We start from the raw sequence: 26,945 nt of genomic DNA on the forward strand, positions 1-26,945 counted from the left end.
AAGGAATTCATATAGCAGCATACTGCTTCCATTGGGAAAAGCAATCAGAAAGAGACATCCTTCCTCAGAGAGTATGTAACAACCAGTCTGACAGGTAAAAATTGCCACATACCAGTAACATCTTTTTTGATACCAAGCTTTCGCAACTCCTCTGTAAGCACAGAAAAACACGATTTCTGGTAAGTACAAAAGTGTGGATGCAGGAGAGTCATGGATGCAAACAAGAACATTTTGAGGACCTCCATGCCTTTCATTCAACAGTATGAAAACAACCCAGATCAAGCACATGCATGCAAAAACTTCACCAATTATATTAACACTATGGATGCCGCCCAGCTCAACTAGTAAATATACCTTCTGCAGAGCTTATTCCAGTAAGAAGACGCTTGCCACATTCCTCAAACATGCCTTTTGGGCGCACACATATTATAGCCATCAAATCAACAAGCACAAGCACAGCGCTTCTTGGTAGCCAATCGCCATCAAGCGGAGGTGGTCCTAACCCAAGAGCATCTTTTAAACCTGTAGTCGATTTCTTGATCACTTTATTTGAGTAATTCTGGGCATGGCCCATTTTCTGGAATTGCTGGCTGAGTTCAGGAACCACAGTGCCAGACTGTTGATTCGCAACACCAGCAACTTCTGAAAAAGACTCTTTCACTGCTGCATCTAAAATTTCAACATGGGCTGCTGCTTCTTTATAGTCACAAATGCGAAGTAGGTAGAATACATGAAGGAGTTCATTGTAAAGATGCAGGCCAACACAAGATTTTCTCTGCAAACACAAAATAGAAATTAATACTATAATCTATTATACCAATGTCCAACAATCATTTACCAAAACTGTTTGTGTATAAACATTCAAGTCCTTGCCACTTAACCACGCCACTCAACAATAGAAACCCTATTAACACAACAAAATTGTCAAACCAAACTTAAAGATAATCTATGGGTAAGCACTTCCTCTAGCTAATGAGAGTTGTTAAGTGCTGCTAACACATAGCCTATTCCACTCTTCAAATAAAGAGTCTAAAATTGAGGCATAAAATAAATACGCAACCCAGCGGCTATCAACTGTTCAAGCATGTGATACCTATTCAGATGGTCAGTCTGACCACTAAATATACCAAACCAAATTTAAGGCAGAAAATAAAAGCACAGACTGACTGGCTAACAACTGTCCAAGCACATAATATTTAGATGGCTGGTCTGCTTGCGAGTGTGGAAGAGAATCCCTGTCCATTTGACTCCCTTTGTAAGTGGGCTTGGGGATCCATAAACATTCCCTCAAGTCATATGTATAACAAGTCATCACCTTCACCACACACTTCGCACATGACATGTATCTAATGTAAGTGGACTAGCTCAAAACCCTCAATTGAATTTGCAGGTCTTGTAAAATCTAGAGAATAAAAACCCTCCTGCTTGTCTATCAGCCTTCTTCTCTTCATGATGGCATCACAAGTTCCATAACAAAATTTAGAGGCCTTATTATTCCTCGTATATCCATCTTACCTGAGTCTAGAGGTGAAGCTTTCACATGCATTTTCCACCAACCACCTGTAGGAGACAATTCCGCCTTAGCCCATCTAGAGCAAGGAAAATTAAGGCTAAAACTTATTTGAAATTATCATGGATTTATGGCCTAATTCGACTCCTAAGTATAGCCCCAAAAAGATTTATTCACAAAGATATCTTAAAGACCAGTGTAACAAAACTCTCAAAACGTCCAAATAAAGGTAGTCGTGGGCATTCCCAACCTTTAATCTCCCATTGCCATGCCTGCCACACCCATTGCCATCATTGCGACAATTAGCAACATCCCTTCTTGCTGCATTTTTCCTACAGCCCTCTTCAACAACCATCAGCCTTCCATCATTATCATATCTCCTCATCACCTGGGGGACCTGCTGCGTTTTGAGAACTGCAGATGTCATCAGCAAGCTTGTTTCGGAACTGTTTTGCCGCTGCTGAAGGCTGTCATCTGCTGTGTTTTATGCTGATATCGTCTCCAATCTGACATGCTGCTGTTGCCACCTCCAGAAATACCTGTGGTTTCACTCCAGGAGATGTGTTTGCAGCCTTGGTGGGCTGTAGCCTGCTACTGCTGTGTGTGGTATCTGAAAGTATGACACACTCTTAAAGCTATTTCCAGCATCTCCAACTCCTACATAAGCTCACCTCATCCTTGGTCCTTGAGACACAGAGGTTCAAGGCCCCTCTTCATTCTTCTCTGCACTCTTACCTTCATGAGCATTCATCAGATTTGTTATGGCATGTCAAACAACTATGCTTCTCTATTTCTCCTAGCATTTCCTTAGGTGGTATCACAACCAAGTGCTCTTGACCAACACCTGACCCTTGATTCGGAAAGCTTGGCATGCAAGGGTCGAATAATTTCTGAGGGATTGATACCCTCAATCACCTACCACAAGTAACAGGGAATTCTACTCTTAACGGGATTTCTTGCATCACCCATGAAGAATACATGGAAGCCTAGAGACGGAGAGTTGATGAACAATGGAAAGAAGCTACAGTCCGGAGGGAGGTACAAAATATTCGGTGGGGCTTTACATAGACCAACATGGGCACAATATACTATCCAATGTTTTTGTTTCCACCTTAGTTGATGCAAGGTATGCATGGTTCACATTTTGTCCATACTTCTTCCATTATTGAATCTTCATTTCACATTGAAAGTCTGCTCATCTCCCCCTCTTCTCCTCTCCTTCCATCTTCTCATGATCCCATTTCTCATCCATCTTTTCATTCACATTCTACACCTAGTCACTCGGGGAGTTCTAATCACTCAGGTTTAAATAACATAGGCATATTTCTCTATCTATCAACCAAGTTCTAGAGGTGAGATAGTGGTGCAAGGAGCACAAACGCAAGAACGTCCATCCCATCTGTACCAAGCCCCTAATATCACTTGAGGCCACCCAATTTGCACGTATGCCAATGCCTAGTGGGCATCCTACTCTCCTCTTGCAAATCTCTCTTTCAATAGTCACAATCCGAGAAAGTGCCCACAACAAGCAACTTGGTGCCGCATGGAGTGCCCAACTAACCATCCTCTAGTGTCTTGCCACCTCATACATTCCTCGCCTCACTTCTCATCCCACTCTAACATCACGACAGAGAGCACATTTAGTTCATTCCAACAAGTTGAATTACACAACATGATCTACATGTTTTGGATTCACAAATGGGCCTTATTCAAGGACAAGAACCCTTACCCAATCCACATTGATCTTCATACAAGGTGAAAGAATTGCACTGCTACAACCATCGTCGAGTTGATGCAAGATCTTACGCCCCTATTTAATTCACAAGTCCAAAACTTGACTAATGGCCATGCAACTCATGATCATACCCATAGCATAAACCTTGAATATGTAGGCCATCTCATGGGCTTCACATTCATGCTTGCTAATCCAATTTATTAGGTACTTAAACTATTATTAAAACAGTTGTTATCTATAGTACCCTAAGACCCTAGTGACACTAGAGTTGGGATTTCTTATGACAATTAATCCATTTTAAGGTTAGGTTTTTCTATAAAAAGACACTTTGTACAACCCTAGCACATTAAGTGTAGCATCGTTAATTGTTGTCTTTAAGCATTGTACTTCCATTTATTCATCAGTACATTGGCTTCCGTTTTGTGATTGAGTGTCATTATGCATTGATTAATTCTCATCATCCTTCATTCTCCATCAACTTATCACACAATTATTCCATAGCCTTTGCTTGCAACAATTTTCCAAGTAGCCATTGCCATTGAGCACAACATATTGGCAGACCACCCCACAAAGCCATTGCCACCACATCGGCTTTTGTTGCTCCAACTAGTGGTTCCCAACAATTACACATCGCTATGCCACCATTGTTGCTGGCACTCTATCTAATCCCAAATTTTGGGTGCCTTTAAGGTCAAATTGGGCAAAAGCCCCAAATTTTTCTCAAAATTTGAAGTACAATTGAGAGATTTGATGGAATTTTTACCCAATTAATGTTGAATGTCATGCTGAGGCCAAAATGAGCCTTAATTTTGATGAATTTGGAAAATTTTCGTAAAAGCCTCAAAATGTATCCACAATTTGAAGAATTTTAGCAAAATTTTTACCCAAACACTATTCTGTGCCATAGCAAATACCAAATCAGGGCTCAATTCAATGAATTCTATCAAAATTAACAAAAGCCCCAAAAATTGGCAATGACTAGTGTTGAATTTTAGCAAGTCCATGAGAAATTCTTGAAATTGATGAGAATCCTCACTTCCAAATATGAATTCGTGGCCAATGGTCATTAAATTTGAGAAAATCCCCAAATTTCATGTAGATTGTGCTTAGATAGGGGCTTGCATAAGAACATGGCTTTGGATTTTGGCTCAAATAACTTCCTTCACCCTTCACATGTCTAAAAATAACATTAATAATCTTGTTGGTCCCATTTTTTCTTGACATTGAAGCCAAATTCTATTTATCGAGCATATTTAGATTATCAAAAAGCCATTAGTCATCGACTTCATCATACTTTTTACTGCCTCTTTATCAGGCAATGTTATACTTCTTCAAAATTATTGTTTTTGACTTTATTTTTTCTCTCCTCAATTTTCAATCAATGAGAGAAAATTTATTCTCTAATATTATTTGATTTCCACACATTATGTTAACCATAGTAGGATCAAAATGAATTTAGTTCTTCAAAAGCAGCAAGTATTACTTCTATTATTGGGTTAGCAATTCTTCATTTCAGGATTCATATTCTCTCTCTCCTCATTTGTTTTGGGCATATTATTTTGTTGAATTCTTTCAATGGTCAACGATAATAATGATTTATTGGGCATGCTCAACCCCGATGACGAGCTCGATGGCACAAACTATCCTATGTGGGCTTACATGATGCGACATGTCATTGTTGCAAAAAAGTTATGGAATATTGTAATCAGAACAAAGCAAAGGCCAACTTCTCAATACCAATACCACATCCCACCGCCACATTGAGAGGGGACTCTCATGATGCTAAGTCCTCTTCATCTTCTACACCAACTCCTACTCAAGACCAAAGCCGATGGGACAATTGTGATGCCCAAGTGCATGCCTTAATTGCCTCATCAATAAAGAGACATCATTCCCTCCATTCAATCATGCAAGGCAGACAAGGATGCATGGGAATAGTTTGCTTCCCTATATCAAAGTGTGAAATGAAGAGTGAGTGAGTTACTTACAAGCAACTAGAAGATGTTCGCATGGACCGAAGGAGATGATATGAATACTTATCTCATTGGCGACAAAGATCTTCATGATTAGTTATTAAATATTGATGAAGTGCTTCTAGATAATCAACTTGTTTTTATTATTCATAATGGTCTACCCAAATCTCATCAAGGCTTAGCAACTACTTTGCAGTTGGCAACTATGGGAAACCAAGTTACCTATACTTTCCACCAGCTTGTATCTCTATTTGTTATAAGAAGAATGAAGCCATCTTAACTACAACACTATTTTGCTGACAAAACATGCCTTTTCTGCCCACCATCATGAAAAGGGCAAGCCTCAAGCAAGAACAGGCCTGCTAGTCCAAAACCAACAAACCTTCATAGTAGGCATACTTTTGCTTTCACACATTCTACCTCGAAGACATGCACCCATGCTGGTCCCATCTTCTACCACCCCTCTAAAAACTGAAGAGCTGCAATGCCGAAAACCAAGGCATGATATCATTGAACATTGTAAGTGCATTGCATCAAAGTAGTAGTAGTCTAATCTTGCTATCACAAACAACTCATGAGACTATAAAGTATACTCAATTCAGGGATTATACTTTTTTCATTCGATGTCAATATAATCCTTCTATTCATGATGATGAGTGTTTCTCTATCATTGATGTAGGTTCATTGAGGGGGGGTGTTAGAAGACATGCATAGGAACCCACTATAAGCAAGGGAGCATAAGGGCAGATGAGTGTGAATAGCCCTAGGGGCAGGGGAAACCCTAATCCTAGCTTGGCAAAGGCTATATAAACAGCCTATGGGTCACTATCATGTGTGGGAGAGTGTACCCAAGTTGTACTCTAAGCAACTTAGTAAGCAAGATTTTGTTCTTGTACTTTGAGCTCTCTTCTCCCTCTTGTGCACACATTTCAATGCTGCAACTCTGATTTCCAACATAGGATGGGCCAGTGGTGGGAAGCATGTCTATTTAGAGATGAGTGGATCCTCCAAAATCAGGGTTTGGTTTATTGGATATTGATACTCTCTCGGAATGCGTTTCTCTTGAATGAAAGTTTGGCAATAATTGAGTTTTAGGGTTGTAATAAAGATCAGTTTTAAGCTCAACAACCCAATCATCATAAACCGAACACTGAGGGCCATCAAAGTTGATTCCAAATCCCGAAGTGGCAATGACTGAGATGGAAAGAAGGTTCTTCTTAATGGCAAGCACATAGAGAACATCTTGCAATATCATTGGAGTGCTTGAAACAAAGACAACATGTACATAACCAATGCCTTTAACTGTGTAAGAGGCCCTTCATATGGGAGATGAATTTTCCCAAATCTTCTCCTGATCGATATTCCAAGCTAAAGAATTCAATTTTAAGGAAGATTTTAGTATTTTTACCAGTGGCTCCATAGAGCTTTTCAAGCTCATCCCATTTTTCTTTAGCAGTGTTTAGTTGATCAACATGATGAATCAGGGATTCATCTAAGTGTAACATTATGATTGCTTGAGCACGTTGATCATCCTCTATATCAACCAGATTTGCAGAGTTTACAGCTCTACTGCCTTAAATGAGAGGCCAATACCCTCTCTCCATCATTTTGTATTTTATAAGTACCTGCCATGGGTGGAAATCTTTGCCATCAAACTTCCGAATTTGAGGACGGACATCAGCGTATGTTGTGGTCATTGAGAAGGTCTTACCACTTGTTAGGACAAGGGAAGTGTCTAGTCCCTTACAAATTTTCCACTGAATGCGGAAGCAAATCAGACAATTTGAAATCAAAGTTATAATGAAGAGAAAGGCTGAAAATCATATAAATGTAATATTTCAAAGTATGACTGTGGCGGTCCTTTTTTATGTGCAAACTTCTTCCGAGGTTTAATAGTCTTTTTAGGTTTTAATGAAGTAAACCTAGACTGGACTTCAGGCTCCTCCTTGTGGTATAGCTTAGTAGATGAAGCTTGTGTTGGACAAGGTTGGTCTATGATCTCAATGCTTATTGCTGATGATTCCGAGGAGAGTAGAATGACACTCATCCTTTTGATTTCATTGACCAGTGTACTTGAAACAAAGTCACTCACGGTATGCAATACACTTCTAGTGTATGATGGTCTATGTGTTTATAATTGTACACATAACCTTACAACAATATACGAAGAGAAATAAAAAACTCACTAGATTTTAGTGAATGCCCAGTAAAGCAAATGATTAGATGATTCATGATTAGTGTTTAGAAACACTAGTGTCAAGCTTAGTGAAGTGCTTGAATGGAACCCGGTTGGAAGTCGACTTCCCAATGCACTTAGTGATGTTCATTGAGCATGCCCTAGGGCTTTTGAATCTGGAATAAGCTTCAGAGATTATGCTTCAGTGATTAGAATCATTGTTAATGAAGCTCAGAGTGAAAAAATGACAAAATATCAAGCTTAGAGCTTCCTGGCTATGGCTGCCAAAAAATACAGAGTTAGGGTTTGGCTTGTAGCAGCCAGCAAAGGTTGAATTTCTCAGAGCCCTCTTAGGGGTAGATGGCCCGCCAGGGGGGCTACAAAAGCCCTATGGTAGCCACCATTAATGCACCTCCTACAGCCCGCGTTTCAGCACGAGGTAGTCGCCTGCCCAAAACTGCATCGTTCTGACTCAGAACGTAATGCCGTTCTTCTGCCCGCCTTATTCCACGGTCTATGGTGATAGACAGCTGCACCCTGAGATGTGGAAGAGTTCCTCAGAAGGAATTAGGAGCTAATATGGCCTCCTTTGTCCTCCCCAAGTCCTCCAATGGAGGTAGGTTGCAAGCAGTTATGGAGGAAAGAAGGATAAGATGAAGGAGATGATAGCTCATGTGCACTTAAAGGTAGCTGAGGGTATAGGAAGCTGAGGGGATCAGAGGAGGCTCTGATACCATGTTGGAAATCAGAGTTGCAGCATTGGAATGTGTCCACAAGAGGGAGAAGAGAGCTCAAAGTACAAGAACAAAATCTTGCTTACTAAGTTGCTTAGAGTACAACTTGGGTACACTCTCCCACACATGATAGTGACCCATAGGCTGTTTATATAGCCTTTGCCAAGCTAGGGTTAGGGTTTCCCATGCCCCTAGGGCTATTCACACTCATCTGCCCTTATACTCCCCTGCTTATAGTGGGTTCCTATGCCTGTCTTCTAACAAATTTGCACATTGTTGGCAACCTATCTCTGCTGTCCACACCCCATCTTCCAAAGGATATCCCAATTTGAGCTGTTGCCTATCATCATGTGTCTGCACCAACCCTCCTACTGCTGTTGGCAACTGTTTTCTAGCCAGTTTGCCTGCATTTATCAGTTTACTACTGTTGCCTGATTGCTGGCATCCTCCAGACAGTTGTATTTACTGTCCAGCACTGCTGTACAGCCTACCACCTCATCAGATTTGCTGTGTTTTGCTGCAGCAGCTGCCATCTACATCATGCTTAACTGTTTACAGTCTACTCCCCACTCTTCTGAGCTATCTAGCTTTATCTGCCAGACTCTATAGATCTCTGTTTGCTGCTGCTGCACACATTCAAAGGCTGAATAATGCATTTTGGGACCCATACATAGAATGACACACTCTCCAACTCACACTCTCTACCCTAATCCTAAGGACATAGGAGTTCAAGGTTTTGTATTCACCGTGCATAGTGTCTTTATTGCATGAGCATTGTATTTATTCATTATTCTTCATTTATTTTCAGTGTTCATTATCTTTGGGTTACCCTAACCCTACTAAGTTCTTTTATCAGACTGTGCTTTGTTATAAGATTGTGTTTGTTATCAATAGATGAGTATTTCTTTACATGGTATCAAAGCTAAGTACTCATTAAAGAAACCTAGGCTTTTGATTGGGAAGCTTGTTATTAGAAACAACATCTCACAGGGAAGATGACATCGAACACATCATCACCACTTTAGTCTCCAGAGCAACCTATGCTAAGAACTCAACGGAAGTGGGCATCATAGCTTGCTCTACACGGTTCCAACATTACAGAAACATCAAACTATTGTGGAATGGAGAAACCAGCCCAAAGTATTAATTTTATTTTCTCCTCCTCTGTCTACTCTTGTGTCAAGTATACCCACTTGTACTTCTATATCAACACATGTTCTTCTACTTCATTGCAAGATTTTGGCCATAATCAAGAAGAAGAAGGAACTCTTCAATCTATTCATAACAATTTAGGTCTTGAAGATGACCATTATCTTTATGTAAACACAAGAAAGATGTGTATTTAAAAAATCAGTGAACCCTTTTGTAAGTTTTCCTCAAGGTCAATCTGAACTTGATACACCATATTTTTCTTCATTTCCATCATTGTCCACATTTCAATTTCAACAATTAATATCAAAAATAAATAAATTCAATGTATTCACATCCATTTCATCCACACCTCAATTTCAAACCCAGCCCATCCCACCCACTTCTTTTGCTGCATCTCCATTATTCACACCTTTCACCTTTCCTTTTCACACACCACATGTCATCTCACATCACACCAAGGGATTCTTCAAAACACAAGCACAACCTTTAGGACCTCTATGTTCTCACATCCAAGTAATGACGATGCACCTATGGGGGAGGCTCATCCTCCATCTCACACACTTTCGGGTCTTTCCTTGCATGGGAAATCCTCCCAAGCATTCCTAAGCATGGACCAATTGGTACCATAGTTTGCCCACATGGCTATACCTTGTGGACCTTCTGGTTATCTTCCAATGTCCCAGTCCAAAGTTGGTCAAGGTTATTAGGTCTAGTGCCTCCTCCATCGGCACCTCATCCCAGTTCTGCCTACTCATCCTATCCTCCTTACCCATCAATCTTTCCCAACACCTCACAGTTCTTCTTGCTAATCAGCCAAGCATGTGTTCACTGACAAGACTCATTAAAATGGACCTAGCTATACTATTTAGTCAAATATAAGAGAAGTACACTACCATTTCACCAAAGAGCAAGTTGAGCTAGGCACCATCCTCCTAGAGTTTGTGCCTTCATTGCATGATTTTGCAGACATTTTGACCAAACAGGTTAATTGCCTAGTTCTTCAATATTTGCTACCCAGGTTCGACATGGATAATTTGCTACCCAAGATCAATGTGGACATATTGCATTGCTCTTTGCACTTACCCATGCATTGGCATTTTGTTCTTATAAACATGCATCTGTGCACATTTATCCCTGTTCAATCAGAGAGTGGTCAACTTTGGATCCACCATATTCATAGCAACTCAAGTTGCAATTTCCCTGGGTAGTTTCTGTGGCAAATCTACACACATACCCCCCATACTTTCCTTCTTCGCCAACACCCACGAATGGTCATAATAGCTTGCTTGTTTTGTGATGTGTTCGATTTGACCATCCCTTTTATTTTGCCTTTGGGGCACAGATGCTTGATAGGACAAAAACACTCAACTAAAAACACTGCCAAAAAAAAGGTGCAAAGTGGTTCCATCCACCTTTGCAAATCTTCATACACCACAGGGCAACCAATAAGCACCCTTTGTCCAATGCTTGGTCTTCTCTAGCGTAATCCTTTGGGCTCCCTTGATAAGATGACCATCACCTCTATAGTCTTGGTAGGTCTGATGCATTGGCTACTTTGGGCCCCGGGATGCCCAAGGCCCTAGGATAACTACATTTGTAGTCCCTTCCTATCTCTAATTTTGCACCTGAGAGAGGGTGTTGAGCTATAAAAATGCATTACAAATTGATTAGTTTTTTATTACAGCCCCAAAACTCAATTACTGCCAAACTTCCATTAAAGAGAAATGCATTCGTAAAGAGTGTCTATGTTCCATAAGTCAAACTCTAATTTGGGAGGATCCACTCATCTATAAATAGATGGGCTGCCCACAACTCAGCCCCTCTTGATTTGCAAATTGTTGGTGCCACATCTTTACTATCCACACTCTGTTTTCCAAGGAATATCTCAGTCCGAGCTCCTATCTATCATCAAACGCATGTATCCATCCCTTCTACTACAATTGGCAACTATTTTCCAATCAATCTACATCATGAGAAATCCATCAAAGGTTGTGTTTGCTACTATCAAACCTGCTTCTGCCTACACTTATTCGTTTGTTGTTGTTGCTTGATTGGTGACGTCATCCGAACAGTTGTGTTTACTATCCAACACTGCCGTACAGCCTGCCACATCATCAAATCTACTATGTTTTGTTGCAGCCATAAACATTCAGAGGCTGTCTGTTGTGTTTTGGAATCTGTACAAAAGGATGACACTTTCTTCATCTCACACTCTTTGTCCCGATCCTCAAGACGGGAATTTGAGGTTTTGTATTCATCCCAAAACAAAATGGTTGAGTGTAGTAACCAAGATGTGATGTGTGAAGATAAGCTAGGCTTTGCATTGAGAAAGCACAAAATGTCCAAACACAACTCAAACAATAATATAGAAACTCTGAACACAAAACAGAAAACACAAAAACACAAAAAGACAAACAAAACAGAGGAAAGAGAGAACTTTGAAGTGAATGAACCAATGTTGTAAATGACGGAAAGAGAGTACATGATGCTCAAAGGTAAATCAATGGATCCCAAGTGTTGTAACCACCAATCGGAGTTGAAAGAGTGCTAAATGTGGAAGGACGACAGGTTGGACAATGAAAACACAGTAGTCTGGAGGCTAGAAATTGGTAAATGCAGAAGTGTATCACCAAATGAGGCCAAAAAATGAAGCAACAGTTAAAGTGATGTGTGCCAATGCAAGGACACCTGCAAAACAACAAAACAAGTGCTGTTGACTAATGCCTAAATGCTAACGTGTCAGTACAGAGAAGCTTGTAATAAAATACAAATGTCTAGGTCCTCCTAGCAAGAGAGCCTCAAGTGATGGAGAAGCCTAAAAAGACATTGTGAATTGGTTACATGTTGTTGATGTATCTCACACAAAAACAAGCTCTCCAAGACAGCCACATGATACTCTTTATAAGAGCACCAGTTTTCATACCATGTGAAGATAAGCTAGAGTTTGCATTGAGAAAAGACAAAATGTAGAGACACAACTAAAACACAATAACTTAGACAGTAACACATAAACACTAAACACAAAATGCAAAACTCAAAAACACAAAAACACAAACACAAACACAAACAAAGGAAGAAGAGAGCTTTGAAGCGAATGAATCGATGTTGTAAATGATGGAAAGAGTGTATAGAATGCTGAAAGGAAAAGCAATGGTTGTAGTCGGAGTATGATGTCTACCAGAGATGGATCCTGAGTATTGTAACCACAAGTCAGAGCTGGAAGAGTGCTAAATGTGGAAGGGCTGCAGGCTGGTCACCAAAATACAGCATCTGGTCCAGCACCCTAAGATCCAATTTCTTTGAATGAATTCATTCTTACAATAAAATTGGATTCAAAGAAAAGAGAGAGCAATAAAGAGAATCCATTGGTAAATGCAGCAATGCACCACCCGAATGAAGCAGGAAACTAATCATCCGAGATGTAAACAACAAGGCATCAACTAGAGTGATGTGTGCTAATGCACGATGGCTTGTACAACAACAAAAGGCAAGTTGTTGACGTCTCAATGCTAATGATGTCTATCATGTCCCCCAACTTGGGGTGAACTTGGAAATAGCAAGGCATCAACTCGAGCGATGTGTGCTAATGCAGGTGGCTAGTAGAACAGCAAAAGGCAAGCTCTTGACTCACCTCCGAATGCTAATAATGTCTATCATGTCCCCCAACTTGGGGTGAACTTGTTATCTACTCCACAACTTTGCCGATTGGGGCAAGTAGTTTTCTTTACAACAGCGCACAGTCGAGGTCCTTGACTCTCAAACTAGTTTAGTGATTGCTTGCGGTTAGGAACAGCCTAGTGGCCTATACCACATGACCCATTTTCTTTCCAAGCCAACTGCTGAGGACTTAGAGTTCCACCACTTCCAAGCCTTGGCCACCGCACGGGAGCCTACAAACAATGAGTATCTTTGGGATTCTCGCTTGTGGCATCTTAAGTACAACTCTTTTTATGAGTTGTCTCGCCTACGGATGGTTAAGGGCGTTCCATGCCTCAATCCGTCTAGAAATATCTGCAAAGCTTGTTAACTACGAAAATAGCACCACAGACCATTCCCTCAGCACTCTACACATCAAGTTGAGACACCCCTTAGATTAATCTCACATGGCTGCGTATTCTTCAACCACTGCACACCTACATGACTAATACATTTATGCCAAATGTCAATATTAGCCACAACTCCTGCAGCTTATGCAAATATAATAGCCTTCAGCTTAAGTAAATTTACATCCAACGTAAACATTCTTCCCACATACTCGCTTTTTGCAACTAGCTTGCATCCATTCTTGAAATATTCTACAATACAACCATTCTAATTGAACTTTACTTGCAATCCTTGCTCAACCATTTGTCCATAGTAGTAGGCATCCTTTGGCTCTTAGCCTATAGTTTCCTATAAAAGGTGGATGCAACAATAGAAGCATGAAGGAATCCATATACCAAACACGAGACAGTCACATACAACAGTGAGTAACTAGTTGAGTGGGCATTGGCACTGGCTCCCTTTCTCCAACAAGGCATGCATTGGATTTACAAATGACGAATGAATGAATGTGGAGGAAGAGCCCGAATATATAGGACAAAATAGTGCCAATAAAGTGTCCACTTTCATCATCCATTATCCATTATTGATCCTTCATGATCAGCTACCTGCTGGCTCAACCTATCATGTCGCAAGCTGCCCCCCGCTCTGTCTGATCGCGCCCGCCACAGATCGACCACGCCATCGTCAACGCCCCAATTCGTCAACTCGCCCTCCCACACGCAAAGTCCCCCCCGCCTCGACGGCTCACGATTGTGTCCCGTCGTCCGTCTTTCCCCCCCACCCCGACAATTCACCTTGTCCCGTTCCAACAGTTTCAGCCCCGCTCCAACGGATTCGCCCCCAATTGAAACCAGCCTTCCTTCTTGGAATGGGTGGTGATAACCTGATTTAAGAGTTAATTACAGCAATAAATAAATGCACATAAAATGAAATACACACTTTACCATAACATTCTTGGACAATAGACACCCTGTTGGCCCCAAAATTTGCGCCCCTTGCGGTATTTCTTTAGCTTTCATCCAATTGGAAGGAGTACAACTTGAGATTCTTCAATCTCCTCCTGCTAACCAATTGCTCTTGCTGTCATAAATGTCCAGCAAGCCTTTTAGGTCATTTGCCCCTTGTTTCACCCAGGACTTCTTCTCCAATTTGACCCTTGGCTGGCCAAATGCTACCCCAAATCAATTTGGGATGGGCTGGCTCCTGAAATCCCTTGATAATCTTCAATTATCAGCTGCTGATTTCAATCCCTTGAGCCTTCAATCTCTGGCACGGATCCGAAGGTGGCTGCTAAACCCTAATTTCTGCTGTGAATTAGGGTTTACTGCAGAAATTACAGATCAGCCCACCAAAAATGGCTGAGATCTCCTCCGACTGGCTGAGAATTCCTGAGAATGGCTGAGCATAGGCTGAAGGAGATGAGAGAATGCTGTAGAGAGAGAAAATTTTGAGATTTGTCGCGAAGAACTGATGAAATCAGCTGCTGCCCTGCTGTACCAGCCCCAAACGGATGCACCAACAACAATAGGAGCATCAAAGACTGTGATCTTCAGGAGAAAGTGCATCAGCAGCAATTGTCAGCTTCCCAAGGTCAAGAATATGCAATCTCCATCACCAAAATGGTCTCCAATGGCTGGAAATTGGCCCCAAAAGCTGGCAGCAACAGTCCAACGCCCCTTTCCAACAGCTCCAAAATGAAAAAACGAGATTTCCCTCTCCCTTCAGCCCTATTTAGCCTTTCCCCCATGCAAAGCCAAGTGGCAGCTTTCTTAATCCATTTTCAGCAATTTCCAGCCATTTCATTAATTTTCAGTATTAATTAATTCTGAAAATTAATTCAGCCCTTAATGCATGCCCAAAAAATTAACCTTGCCCATCCAAAAATTAATTGGCTAGGCCATTTGCAACCCAAAGTGGTCCCATGCATTAATTGACCCTTGGACAAGCATTAATCTATTAATTAATGCCTGGTCCCTAGTATTACAACTAACACTTAATGGCCAATTAATGATTCGCGGGGTCTCCACCCTTTATAGATCGGCCACTAGCAGGGTTCTCATAGGCGGAAGGCGAGGGAAGGAGTTTCGGCTGGAGAGATCGGTTCGACAGGGCTGTCCCCTGGCCCCTTAACTATTTCTACTCTTTGCAGAGGCGATGTCTCACTTCCTCAAGTCACGTGTGAGTGGATTACACGGCCTCCGACTTCCAGTGAGAGAGGAGACTGAGTTGTTAAACTCAGAGTATGCAGATGATACAGCACTCTACATAGAGGACGATGAGTTGATGCTGGAAAGAGTGAGGCTGGCTCTTGATATGTTCTGTTCTGCAACGAGAGCGAAAATCAACTGGCCAAAGTCAGTTGGTTTCCTCACAAACCGAACTCTAGAACGGAGTGGGGCGTCCACCTGAGATTTAGATAGGTGAGCAGAGGGGTCCGATGCAAAGGCTAACAAGTGGGACTTGACATCACTCATGCCCAACAGTTTCTTCCTGTCCTTGATTCTATTCGGACGAAACTGAACTACTGGAGCACGGCTCGCCTCTCACTAGCCAATTAATCCCTGGTGGTTAACCAGGTCCTCCTAGCGACGGCCTCGTACATCGACTCATGTTGGTGCTTCTCCTCATCATGCACAGTGCAGCTTCGCCACCTAGTATGGAATTTCCTTTGGTCATGGTCAAATGGTTCCAAGGATTCCAGGGCCAAGGTGGTGTGGGCGACCATCATATGGGATCTATCAGAGGGAGGGCTTAGGATCATAGACCCAGAGTATCAGAGTATGGCCCTCTTGGGCAAGCTAGTTGTCCACGGCCTCACACCACGCGGGCAGACCTAGAAGGTCTTATTGCAGGAGGGCCTTCAGGAATGTAGACCGAGGCTAGGGGGTGAGTGGAGGTTGTCGGTGAGATGGAACTTCACATCAACCCAGATCACCCCTCCCCCGCCAGATTAACTTTCCTACGCAGCTTACTCCGCGTGTGACACGGCCTCCGTAAGGCCCTAATCTAGAGCCCCCCAGGCTGCCAAGAGGAGATAGACTGTCAGCTGATGATCTAGGAACCCCACGTCAAAGATCGGGAAGGGACACAGATCGGCGAGCACCCCCACATCCAGTGGGCTATAGTTGGGAGGCCGGCCCAACTCGTACCATCAGGACATGGCCGAAGGTGTACAGGATGGCGGACGAGGAGGTGCTGCAACGAGTATCAAGCTGCCAGAGAAGAGTGGAGTTGAAAAGAAGGGAGATAGACGCAACAATACCTCTGGAGTGGCTTGCTCCCTCGATACGAGAGCCGCTAGAGCCCGGGGAGGTATGGACAGCTAGGTTTTCACTAGCAGACATCCCCCTATAGGTGGCACCTAGAGTGGGCGGCGCCCCGCAGGGGACTTTCTTCGCCGTTTAGGAGAGGGGGCGTCTGGCCCCTGACAGAGAGCAGCAGGATGAGGGGATAGCCGCCCTTTTGTGGAGAAGGATTCGGGTGGTGGGCCTTCAGCGGAACACATGGCAACTGGATCCCTATATTTTCTGGAAGGAGCTCGAGTGGTGCCTCTGGATCTGGGAGGGTAGACCACTTGATGAGCTAGAGTGGGATCCAAGAGAGTGGCTATGGCCGGCCACTACACTCGCCAAGAAGCCATCCATGTTCCTGGAGTACACTACTAGGATTGGCGGACATGTACTAATGCAAGAGAATATGGATTCCGCGCCGTCACATAGCAGGCACTAGGCAGAGCACATCACAAAGCCTTTCCAACGCACCTTCTGGCGCCACCTATGGGATAATTGAAGGACGAGGAGGGTGTCGTATTTCTTATGGCTGGTGGCACATGGAGGCTTGGCAGCAGGAAGTTGGCTTGCCCAGATGCAGAAGGAAGGAGGTTGTAAGCGCTGCACACAGCAACCTCAGGAAACCCCAAAGCACTGCCTTTGGTCATGTGAGGAGACGCAGCTCGTGTGGAGAGGAGCATGCTGCATCCTTCGCCGTATAGCACCCAGCCTTGGATGTATCTCATGGGGAGCTTTCTGTTGGCAGGCAATCAGTTAAGGCCGTCACCTTCTATATGAGGCCGAGATGCAGGACACGATATTCATTATCGAGGCAGGGTCGTGCATAGTGGTCGGTTTGGAGGCTCTACCCATCTGCCAAGTACTGGAGCCCACAGCAGAGCATTCGGAGGTATGGGAGATCATAGGGAGTCCTTACTGAATGGCATATCTAGAAGGCGCGGTGTCAAGAGGCTTTCGACAGAGAGAGACTTTCAATACATGCAACCTTAGCAGAGCTTTGGCCCTCCATCATCCACTCCCTCCGCGGTCGATGGGATCAAGTGCAGGGCGAGTCCAGGGCTCGTCAGGAGCTCCGTTGTCATCTCATGCGCACTTGGGGCGGCCAGGACCTGTTTTTCATGCTGCAAGCAAGCAGCCCCACTTGGCGATACCCCTCCCCCCCCCCCATGGCTTCTTGCCCCCATCCCCCCCAAACCGCCTTGAGAGGCTTGTATACATGATGTATTTGTGACTTTGCATCAGCTTCAACTAGTCTGTTGAGCATGAGCACCCCGTTGTTATCAGTTTTTTTTTTTTTGTAATATAATCAGCCACATTTTACAAGCCCAAAAAAAAAAAAGATCAGCTACCTCTCCTCATTCTCACATCCCCCTGCTACCATCTAGCGCCCACACTGATGCATAGAGTTGCGTGTTGGGCTGACTATTGCAACCTTGTACCTTCAATCATGGCAATCACATTGTTCCTTCTCGCACCTCGGTTCTCTTTTTATCTCCTCTCCGTGTTCACTTTTCTCTTTCCATTGCACACTCTCACATGGTATGAGAGCCACGCATGGGAGCCGGAGATCACAAAGAGGAGTGTGTTGTTCGTGATGAAACTTGCCATGCACCATCCCTACATGCTGTAGACCTTGGATTTGGAGTCAAATAGGGGGGCAAAGTGCTCTCTTTCCAACACTTTACTACGCAAATTTTTCATTTTGACCTTTGGCAGCTTTTGATAGGTTGGGTGGCTTCTACTAGGCTAGGTTGTTGGGGGTAAAGGCACCTATGCCTAGCTCCCATAGCTTTATGGAATCACTTGCATGCCACAGTCCACTCTTTTCTCTTTTTGAGTTATGTAGATTCTATGCTCGTGCATGTTCAATGTATTTGCACCGATGCAAAGGTTTGGAGAAGATTGGCATTTCTCTTCTGGATCTAGACATTTAGGCATTGATTATCTCTTGAGTTGAAGTTACAACAGCTTTCTGTCACAAATTCCCCTATGATGAGGGATACATCCACAAGATAGAGAAGACACAAGATGAGTTTGCATCCCTTGGTACGGACATTTCTTTGGAAGACCTAGCTGTAACGCTTCTATCACATTTTCTGCCACCCACATATGATGTGTTCTACACCAATCTTCTCACTTCTCATAGCTAGGAGATCTCACTTGGAAGGAGCTAGCCCCATTAGTTCTTAAGCAAGATGCACATCACTGTGAGACAGATTCTTACCAAGCCCGTGCACATGGCCATGCTTATACGGCTTATCTACAGGTGCAGAATATGCCAAGGAGAAGAAAGGGAAGAGGAAGAAGTTGGAGTCATCTTCTGACTCTGATATAAATTTTGTAGGAAAACGTAGAGGATATCCCACGTGTCCTCACTGTGGGAAGACCTAGCACCCCAGAAATACTAGAGGATATATCCTCATCTTTTCCCCGAAGTGAAGGGTAAATCTACATCAAAGTCTTCGTCTACCTCTTCTTCGTCACCTACTATTACCATTGAGTCCATGTTTCTACACATTTATCAAGTGGAGAAGCCTTCTACGATTGTCTTTTCTTCTGAGCAGCCTTGGCTCATTGACACTGGTGCATTGAGTCATGACTCATCAAGGTGATTGGTTACACGATCTCCATCCGTCAAAGGGTATCATCACTGCTAGTGACATTTCTTCAATGCCTATTAGTAGTATTGGCACCTTGCCTCTATTGTGTGACCGTCCATCAAGCCCCGTTTCAAATGCCCTACATGTTCTAGACTTGGGGCTCCCTCTCCTCTCGGTTTATGGTCTTCCTAGACTTAGGACGCGCGTTGTCTTCATTGAATCGGCCATCTTTGTTAAGGATTCTTCTACATGAGCCACTTTTGTGATAGATTGGCAAATGAGGGCGCTATCTATACTCCATCCCCCTTCTATTCTGCAAGGCCCTTCGAGGCAACTTTCTATTCCCGCACTTGTTCTCGATTATACACCATTTATCCCACGGGTCCATCCCATTCCTCACCGTCTCCTCTAGTGGTTCGCTTATACCTCCCAACCCTTTCAAAGGGGAATGATATTGGTGATGCGGCTATAGATTTCTTGGCCCTTTGTGTTTCAAAGGGGGATTTCCCAAGATCGTGAGGAGTTTCTTCAAGGTTTGAAGTCTACATTGGGCCTTTCTTTTACGCAGCCATGTCTTGTTAGCAGTCATGTTTGTCATGCCTTGTCATCTCCTGCCTGTGAGCCTCAGTCTAAGTCAGATGAGGACTTTAGGAGCTCTAACTTGTCTATCACTTGTTTTGATGGAGGAGGTAGCTCATTCTAGAGCACTTAGATGTGCATTTCCCAGGGCAGTTTCTGCATTCTTCAGCCTGCCTCACCTGCCGGACATTGTCCACCCTTTCCGGGATTTTTCTGAGCATTCCTGGCATTTCTACCAGCATTAAATGCTGGTCGGATCAGCATTAAATGCTGGTCGGACATATTTATGGCCTCAAATTTCAGGTCGGCCAGTTTTTGGGTTTTTTGGCTATTTATAGCCATTTCCCACTTGGCAGTCAGTTGTATTATCATCTTCCCTCCTTCTTTGGCAGGTGCACACTCCGACTCCGTCATCTTCCTCCGTCTTCGGTCTGCCGTCATCATCAGCCTGATCTGGTGCCCTCACTGACGCTTCGGGCTGCGTGCAGGGACTGATCAGTCCATTTCAGTGTATTCAGCATTCATTTCAGTCAGTGCAGATTTTCTTCCTTCATTCCCTGCTTTCTCTCTCTCCTCCTCTGTGTTCGTGTTCTTCTTCCGTTGCGCACTCTCACATGGTATCATCGCCTGACTGAGAGCACGGAGGACCTAACCTTGTGGAGAGATACCTCACCCCTCTTCTGCTGCTGTCCCCTCATCTCCAACTGCCCAGGCGGCCCCTCCAGGTGGCCATTCTTCTTGCGTTTGCTGGAGACGACTACTCCCGAGGCTGCCACGTCATCAAACGACTCCTCTTCCTGCTTGCGTTTTCAGCCTGGGCGGCCCTCCTATAGCTGGGCGACACTCCTCCAGCCTGCGCCTTGCTGTTCTGGCTGTTGTTCCATCTTCCGGCGGCTCTTTTCCTACTGGCGACCTATTCCCAGGCTGCGTTTTCAGGCAGGAGGCTGTTTTTCTGTGGTGACTGCATCGTTAGCATTTGCGTTTGACATCATCCTTGCGTTCTGTGCAAGGCGGCCAGCTCAGGAGCTTCTCGTGTTTGTGTTTCGGCACCGGCAACCTTCCATTGTTGTGTTTTGGTGTTTGCAGATATCGAAGATGTCTTCTCATCAATTTACGGGCTTTGATGACTCAGATGACGAGCTTTTGTCTCGACACTCATCTGAACGCAGGCGTGATTTCTATCACGAGGACCGTCGTCCGGAGTCTATTCCTCTTTCCCGTCCCCCTTCTATTCATGTATCTCGGCGATCCCCTTCCAGTGGGCCGAAGATGCAGCCTTTGGTACCTCCTGTACAGGTACCCGTACTTCCTCAGCTGCCCAAAGAGGACCGGTTGGATGGCTCCAACTTTTCTCTATGGTCCTGCAAGGTGGAGTGTATCTTGGACTCCTTCGATCTTTGGGAGCTTGTTTCTGTTCCTATTCCCCGGCCTAAGGTGGATCCCCTAGATGGGACATCTATGGATCGTGCAGCCTTATGGGATCGGCTTAATTCTAGAGCCAGATCTTTCCTCTTTCTGAGTTTGCAGGATTCTGTCCGTGTTCATGTTCACACGTTGAAGACTGCAGCAGGCGTGTGGAGAAAGCTTGCGTCTCTCTATCCACAGAAGACGTTTGCCCACCGGATATCTCTCGAAAAGAAGTTGCGGATGCTCGCTATTGATGATAGTCCTTCCATGAAGGACCACATCAACAGATTACAAGATATGAGGGATGAGCTTGCATCCCTCGGTCGGACAATATCTTCTGAAGACATGGCTATGATTCTTTTGACTCAGCTGCCATCGCCTCGGTTTGATGTCTTCTACACCAGCCTTCTTACATCGAGGACCCGTGAGAAGCTTCTATGGGAGGAGCTATCCCCACTTGTCTTGGAGCATGACAAGCGACTCAGAGAGGTCAGTGCTAGTGGATCCGACTCCACTAGAGCCTTTGTTGCAGGTTCGGGAGGACAGAAGAAGAAGAAGACGAAGTCAAAGGCTAAGAAGAAGGACAGTTCTTCAGGCTCTGACTCAGATTCAGAGAGACCGAAGTACCCACACAGTGGGAAAGGGACACATCCCGAGGAGAAATGCTGGAAGAAGTACCCTCACCTTCGTTCGGGAGCGAAGGGTGGATCTACATCGGAGCCTTCTTCTACCTCTACACCAGCTGTTACCCATGAGTCAGTGTTCCTTCATATCCATGCTTTGGAGGAGGATCCTTCTTCCGTGGCTGCAGTGTCTTCTGCGCAGCCTTGGTTAGTGGACAATGGTGCTTCGAGTCATATGACTCCCCGAGGTGATTTGTTACAGGATCTCCGTCCATCAGAAGGTTCAGTCACTGTTGGTGACATTTTATCGGTGCCTATTAGTGGTGTTGGCACATTGCCTTTGTTTACCGACCGACCTTCGAGCTCCTTTTCCCAGGCCCTACATGTTCCGGATTTGGGCCTTCCCCTCCTCTCAGTTTATGGCCTTACGAGGCTTGGCACACGAGTGATCTTCACCGAGCATGCCGTTGTTATTGAGGATTCTTTTACAGGAGCTGTCTTATCTACAGGTTGGCAGGAGAGCGGGCTTTACAGGCTCCATTCCCCTTCTTTGCTACAGGGTCCTCCGAGGCAGTCTATTGCTACACCCGTTCCTGCTTGTGCACCTTCTATTCCACAGGTTCCTTCCCATCCCCCACCTTCTCCTCCGGTGGTTCCCTCGTACCCCCCATCCCTTTCCGAGGGGGACGATCTCGGTGATTCGGCTGTGGATTCCCTGGCCCCTAGTGTTTTAGAGGGGGATTCCCAAGATCGCAAGGAGCTCCTTCAGCAGCAGTCTACATCGACGGACTTCATCGACCTTGGCATTCCTCTTGCCACCCCAAGATCCGTTTCTTCCTTGGCCTTCCGCCACATCCAGGATCTGAGAGGGGGTGTTAGCAGTCATGTTTGTCATGCCTTGTCATCTCCTGCCTGTGAGCCTCAGTCTGAGTCAGATGAGGACTTTAGGAGCTCTAACTTGTCTATCACTTGTTTTGACGGAGGAGGTAGCTCATTCTAGAGCACTTAGATGTGCATTTCCCAGGGCAGTTTCTGCATTCTTCAGCCTGCCTCACCTACCGGACATTGTCCACCCTTTCCAGGATTTTTCTGAGCATTCCTGGCATTTTTCGGATCAGCATTAAATGCTGGTCGGACATATTTATGGCCTCAAATTTCAGGTCGGCCAGTTTTTGGGTTTTTTGGCTATTTATAGCCATTTCCCACTTGGCAGTCAGTTGTATTATCATCTTCCCTCCTTCTTTGGCAGGTGCACACTCTGACTCCGTCATCTTCCTCCGTCTTCGGTGCTGCCGTCATCATCAGCCTGATCTGGTGCCCTCACTGATGCTTCGGGCTGCATGCAGGGACTGATCAGTCCATTTCAGTGTATTCAGCATTCATTTCAGTCAGTGCAGATTTTCTTCCTTCATTCCCTGCTTTCTCTCTCTCCTCCTCTGTGTTCGTGTTCTTCTTCCGTTGCGCACTCTCACAGTCTTTTCTTCATCATCGAGCCACCATTCCTTGCCGCTTGGCCCTTGGTCCTTGTTGTTTATACGTAGCTTATGGCACCTTCGATAGTTCCTCACTATCATCTCATAGTTGGGTCAAAGACTTGGCTCACCCATTCCCAACTAGAGTTTTCAAGAGTGATCTGTTTCAGGCCTCTCCGTTTCCCTTGCCCTTTAGTGGCCTTCCATTTGATCAAGTTTTTCTATGGCGAGGGGTCTTGCTTCTCGGTTGGTTTTCTTCATTGACATTGGCACTCTTCTTGCCACCCTCGAATCCGCATCTCCTTTGGCCTTCTGCCACATCCACGATCTAAGAGGGGGTGTTAGCAGTCGTGTGTCTTGTGTAATCATCTCCTACCTATGAGCCTCAATCTAAGTCAGAAGAGGACATTAAAATAGGAGCTTTGACATTGTATTTATTTGTCATTTTATGTGTTTTGTCACTTTAGACAGAAGACACATATGAGCATTTCTTTTGATGCATTTTTGGCCATTTCTAAGGGTTTGCCCATATTTAGGGTTTTGCCTCTTTTTTGCCTGTATATAAATGGCCTGCCCTCCCACTTTCATCGTCCATTATCCAGCATTCCTCGTCATTCTCTCATCCTCCTACTACCGTCTAGCACCCACACTGACGCATAGAGCTGCATATTGGGACCGACTGTTGCAGCCTTGTACCTTCGACCATTGCAATCACATTGTTCCTTCTCTCACATGCGTTCTCTCTTTGTCTCCTCTCCATGTTCACTTTCCTCTTTCTGTCGTGCACTCTCACAACTGCTTTGCAGTCAGCACAACCTGTCAAATGAATGCAAAGTTATGATGGCTGAAGAGTCCCTAAACTAGTCACCTAGCTGCAGCAAACAAATAGGATCAGTAATCAGCAGAAAAACAACAACAAGAGCATAGATCCTGAAATTTGATACCATGTCAAAAGTGGATGTAGCAATGGAAGCATGAAAGAATGCTGAAATAAACTGCTGAACACAAGATAGAAGAGAAAGGAAAGAGAAAACACAAGAAGACTGCAAAGGAGAACTCAAAGATGTGCTCCGGAAATGGAATGCATATACCAAACACAAGAGAGTCCCATACAACAATGAGTCACTGGTTGAGTGGGCAGGGGCACCGGCTCCTTTTCTCCAATAGGGCATGCACTAGATCTGCAATAAGTGATGAATGAATGGATGTGGAGGAGATGCCTGAATATATAGGACAAAATAGTACCAATAGAGTGATCAGGTTGGCCAGCATAAAATGCTAAAATAATCACCATAATGACAACTAAAATATACCTAAATAACATAGTAATGCCTAACACATCCCAAACACACCCATGGGCTGACCATACTGCTAACATTTCCTACTTTAGAGTCTTCGGATATTGTACCTACACACACACACACTCTCCTCCCCTAATGATAGGATAGGAAAGCTCACTTCCCGAGCTGATCTCCTGATTTTTGTAGGATACTCCTTCGAGGCAAAACCTATCATTTGTTCGATCCTCAGACAAACAAGATGATCATACGGAGAGATGATGTTTTTATGAGAGGGAAATCACGTAATCTTCTGCACCAAACTATGAGCTGGTTCTTCATGATACACAATCGAAGATAGGGCCTTCTGAACCAAGTCTATTGCCCACTCTTGACCTTTCCATAGATTCTTCAGCTCCTAGGCCACATCTGTGAGACCCATTACTTCGCTTATACTAGCAAACTTTGCAAGATTCAAGGATCCTTCCACTGGATCCCACTCCGAAGGGCACTGCAAGATCTACCCGGCTTGCCCCTCAAGCTTCATTTACCACATGCACCATTATTCGCATCTAACTACATAGCACATTTCTAGTCAACAAGTTGGCAGGAGGCACTTTGGCACCCCAATGGCAAAAGGCCATGGAAAAGGAGTCAAAGAGTATTGACCGAAATGACACTTGGACCTTGGCGGATCATTCAAGGCACGAGAAAGTCATCGGGACCCAGTGGATTTTTAGGACCAAGCTAAAAGGTGGTGGGACTTTAGACAGGTATAAGGCTCAACTTGTAGTGCAAGGGTTTCGACAAAAGGACGTTTTGACTATTAGAAGAATTTGCACCTACTGCACAATTAACATCTTTCTGTCTATTGGTTGTGCTAGCCGCTCCCCACAGTTGGCCGATTTATCAAATGGATATCAAGTGCCTTTCTACATGTTTATCTTAAGGAGGAAGTCCATATGGAGCACCCACTCAGATTTTCTTTTGCTAACCAAAAAGATACAATGTTTCATTTGTGAAAAGCTCTTTACAAGTTGAACCAAGAACCACGATCTTGGTTCGAGAGGATGGACGAGTTTCTTCAGACTCACAGATAACATTGTATTCCTTATGACCCAAACTTATATGTCCATATCACTTCACAAAGGGTTAGCTATATCCTATTATATGCTGATGACTTATTTCTCACTCGCTCACATTCAGCTACCATAGCAAAAATTAAGGCCCAGCTTAGTTCCACATTTGAGATAACCAACCTCAGTTAGTTGTCTTATTTTTTGGGGATGGGGGTTGCTCATTCCAAGGATCGTATTTTTGTGTCATAGCAAAAGTACCCTCCTCAGTTGGTAAAATGGCATTGTGTTGATCAGACATGGCACGTGGACATGCCTCTCAATTCTACTGTCCACTTATCTAAGGAAACTCTCGGTCATCCCTTTAATGAGCATATCTATCGATTTGTTGTAGGGAAGCTTCTTTTATTGATTTATACTAGGCCACATTTAACGTACTCAGTTAGTTTGCTTAGTCAATACTTCATTACACCTAGGATGTCACATTGGACTACATGTTGGAGTGTTTTGATGTATCTGAAATGTACCTAATCTTATGGCTTGGCTTTTGGTCACGGTTTGTGCTTATAAGGCTATACAAATTCTAATTGGGCAGGAGATCCCAATACTCAGCATTCCAACAATGTCTACAGCTTTTCCTTGGGTACAGCTCCCATCTCTTAGTCAAGTTGTAAGTAGGAGCTGGTGGCAACTTCCACGGCCGAGGTTGCACATGGGACTCTCTACAATGGCATCACCAAGCCAATCTACCTAAGGAGCTTCCTTGCAGCGCTTCAATTCTCTTGTGCTACTCCCATTGTCATCTACTATGACAACCAAAATGCAATTGCACTAGCTAGAAACCCCATCATGAGGTATGTTGGAGTACACTTCCACTTCACCAGAGACCAAGCTAAGCTAGACACTATTCGCCTAGACTAAAAACCCCATCATCACCCCATGGACGAGGCATGTTGGAATACACTTCCACTTCACCAAAACCAAGTTGAGCTAGACAATATTCGCCTAGAGTTTGTGCCTTCCAATGACAAGACGTTGCTTACACATTGATTCAGTCCTTATGTATTTACTTTGTACTTTGTGTCTTTGTCCACATCATTAGGATGATCATGATTGTACAAAGACACTTTGACAAGTGAACAATTCCCCAATGACCTTTTTGAAGAAGGTCTCTCATAAATTCCCTTTATTCAATTCATTATCAAGTTAGGGAGGAGGATACCCGTAAGTAGGATTAGGAGGATCCCTACAACCATACGATACTAGTTTATCCTGGTCTTTTCTAAGAGATTTTGAA

The 26,945-nt window shown here is 44.0% G+C and overlaps 1 protein-coding gene across 3 annotated transcripts in view; it reads right to left on the reverse strand.

Moving 5' to 3' along the window:
* Positions 1-26,945, reverse strand: part of LOC148014461 (Tetratricopeptide repeat (TPR)-like superfamily protein) — a 139,018-nt gene that overhangs the window by 60,255 nt on the left and 51,818 nt on the right. For all 3 annotated transcript variants that reach the window (XM_087666750.1, XM_087666749.1, XM_087666751.1), the window contains exons 5-6: positions 355-775; positions 113-151 (exon numbers count right to left, since the gene is read on the reverse strand). In XM_087666750.1, the coding sequence (XP_087522876.1) occupies positions 113-151; positions 355-775 (460 nt within the window). The remainder of the gene's footprint in view (positions 1-112; positions 152-354; positions 776-26,945) is intronic.

Source organism: Lygodium microphyllum, chromosome 25 (assembly GCF_053477565.2).
Source record: "Lygodium microphyllum isolate KBCC chromosome 25, Lygodium_microphyllum_v1.1.10, whole genome shotgun sequence".
Taxonomy (NCBI): Eukaryota; Viridiplantae; Streptophyta; class Polypodiopsida; order Schizaeales; family Lygodiaceae; genus Lygodium; species Lygodium microphyllum.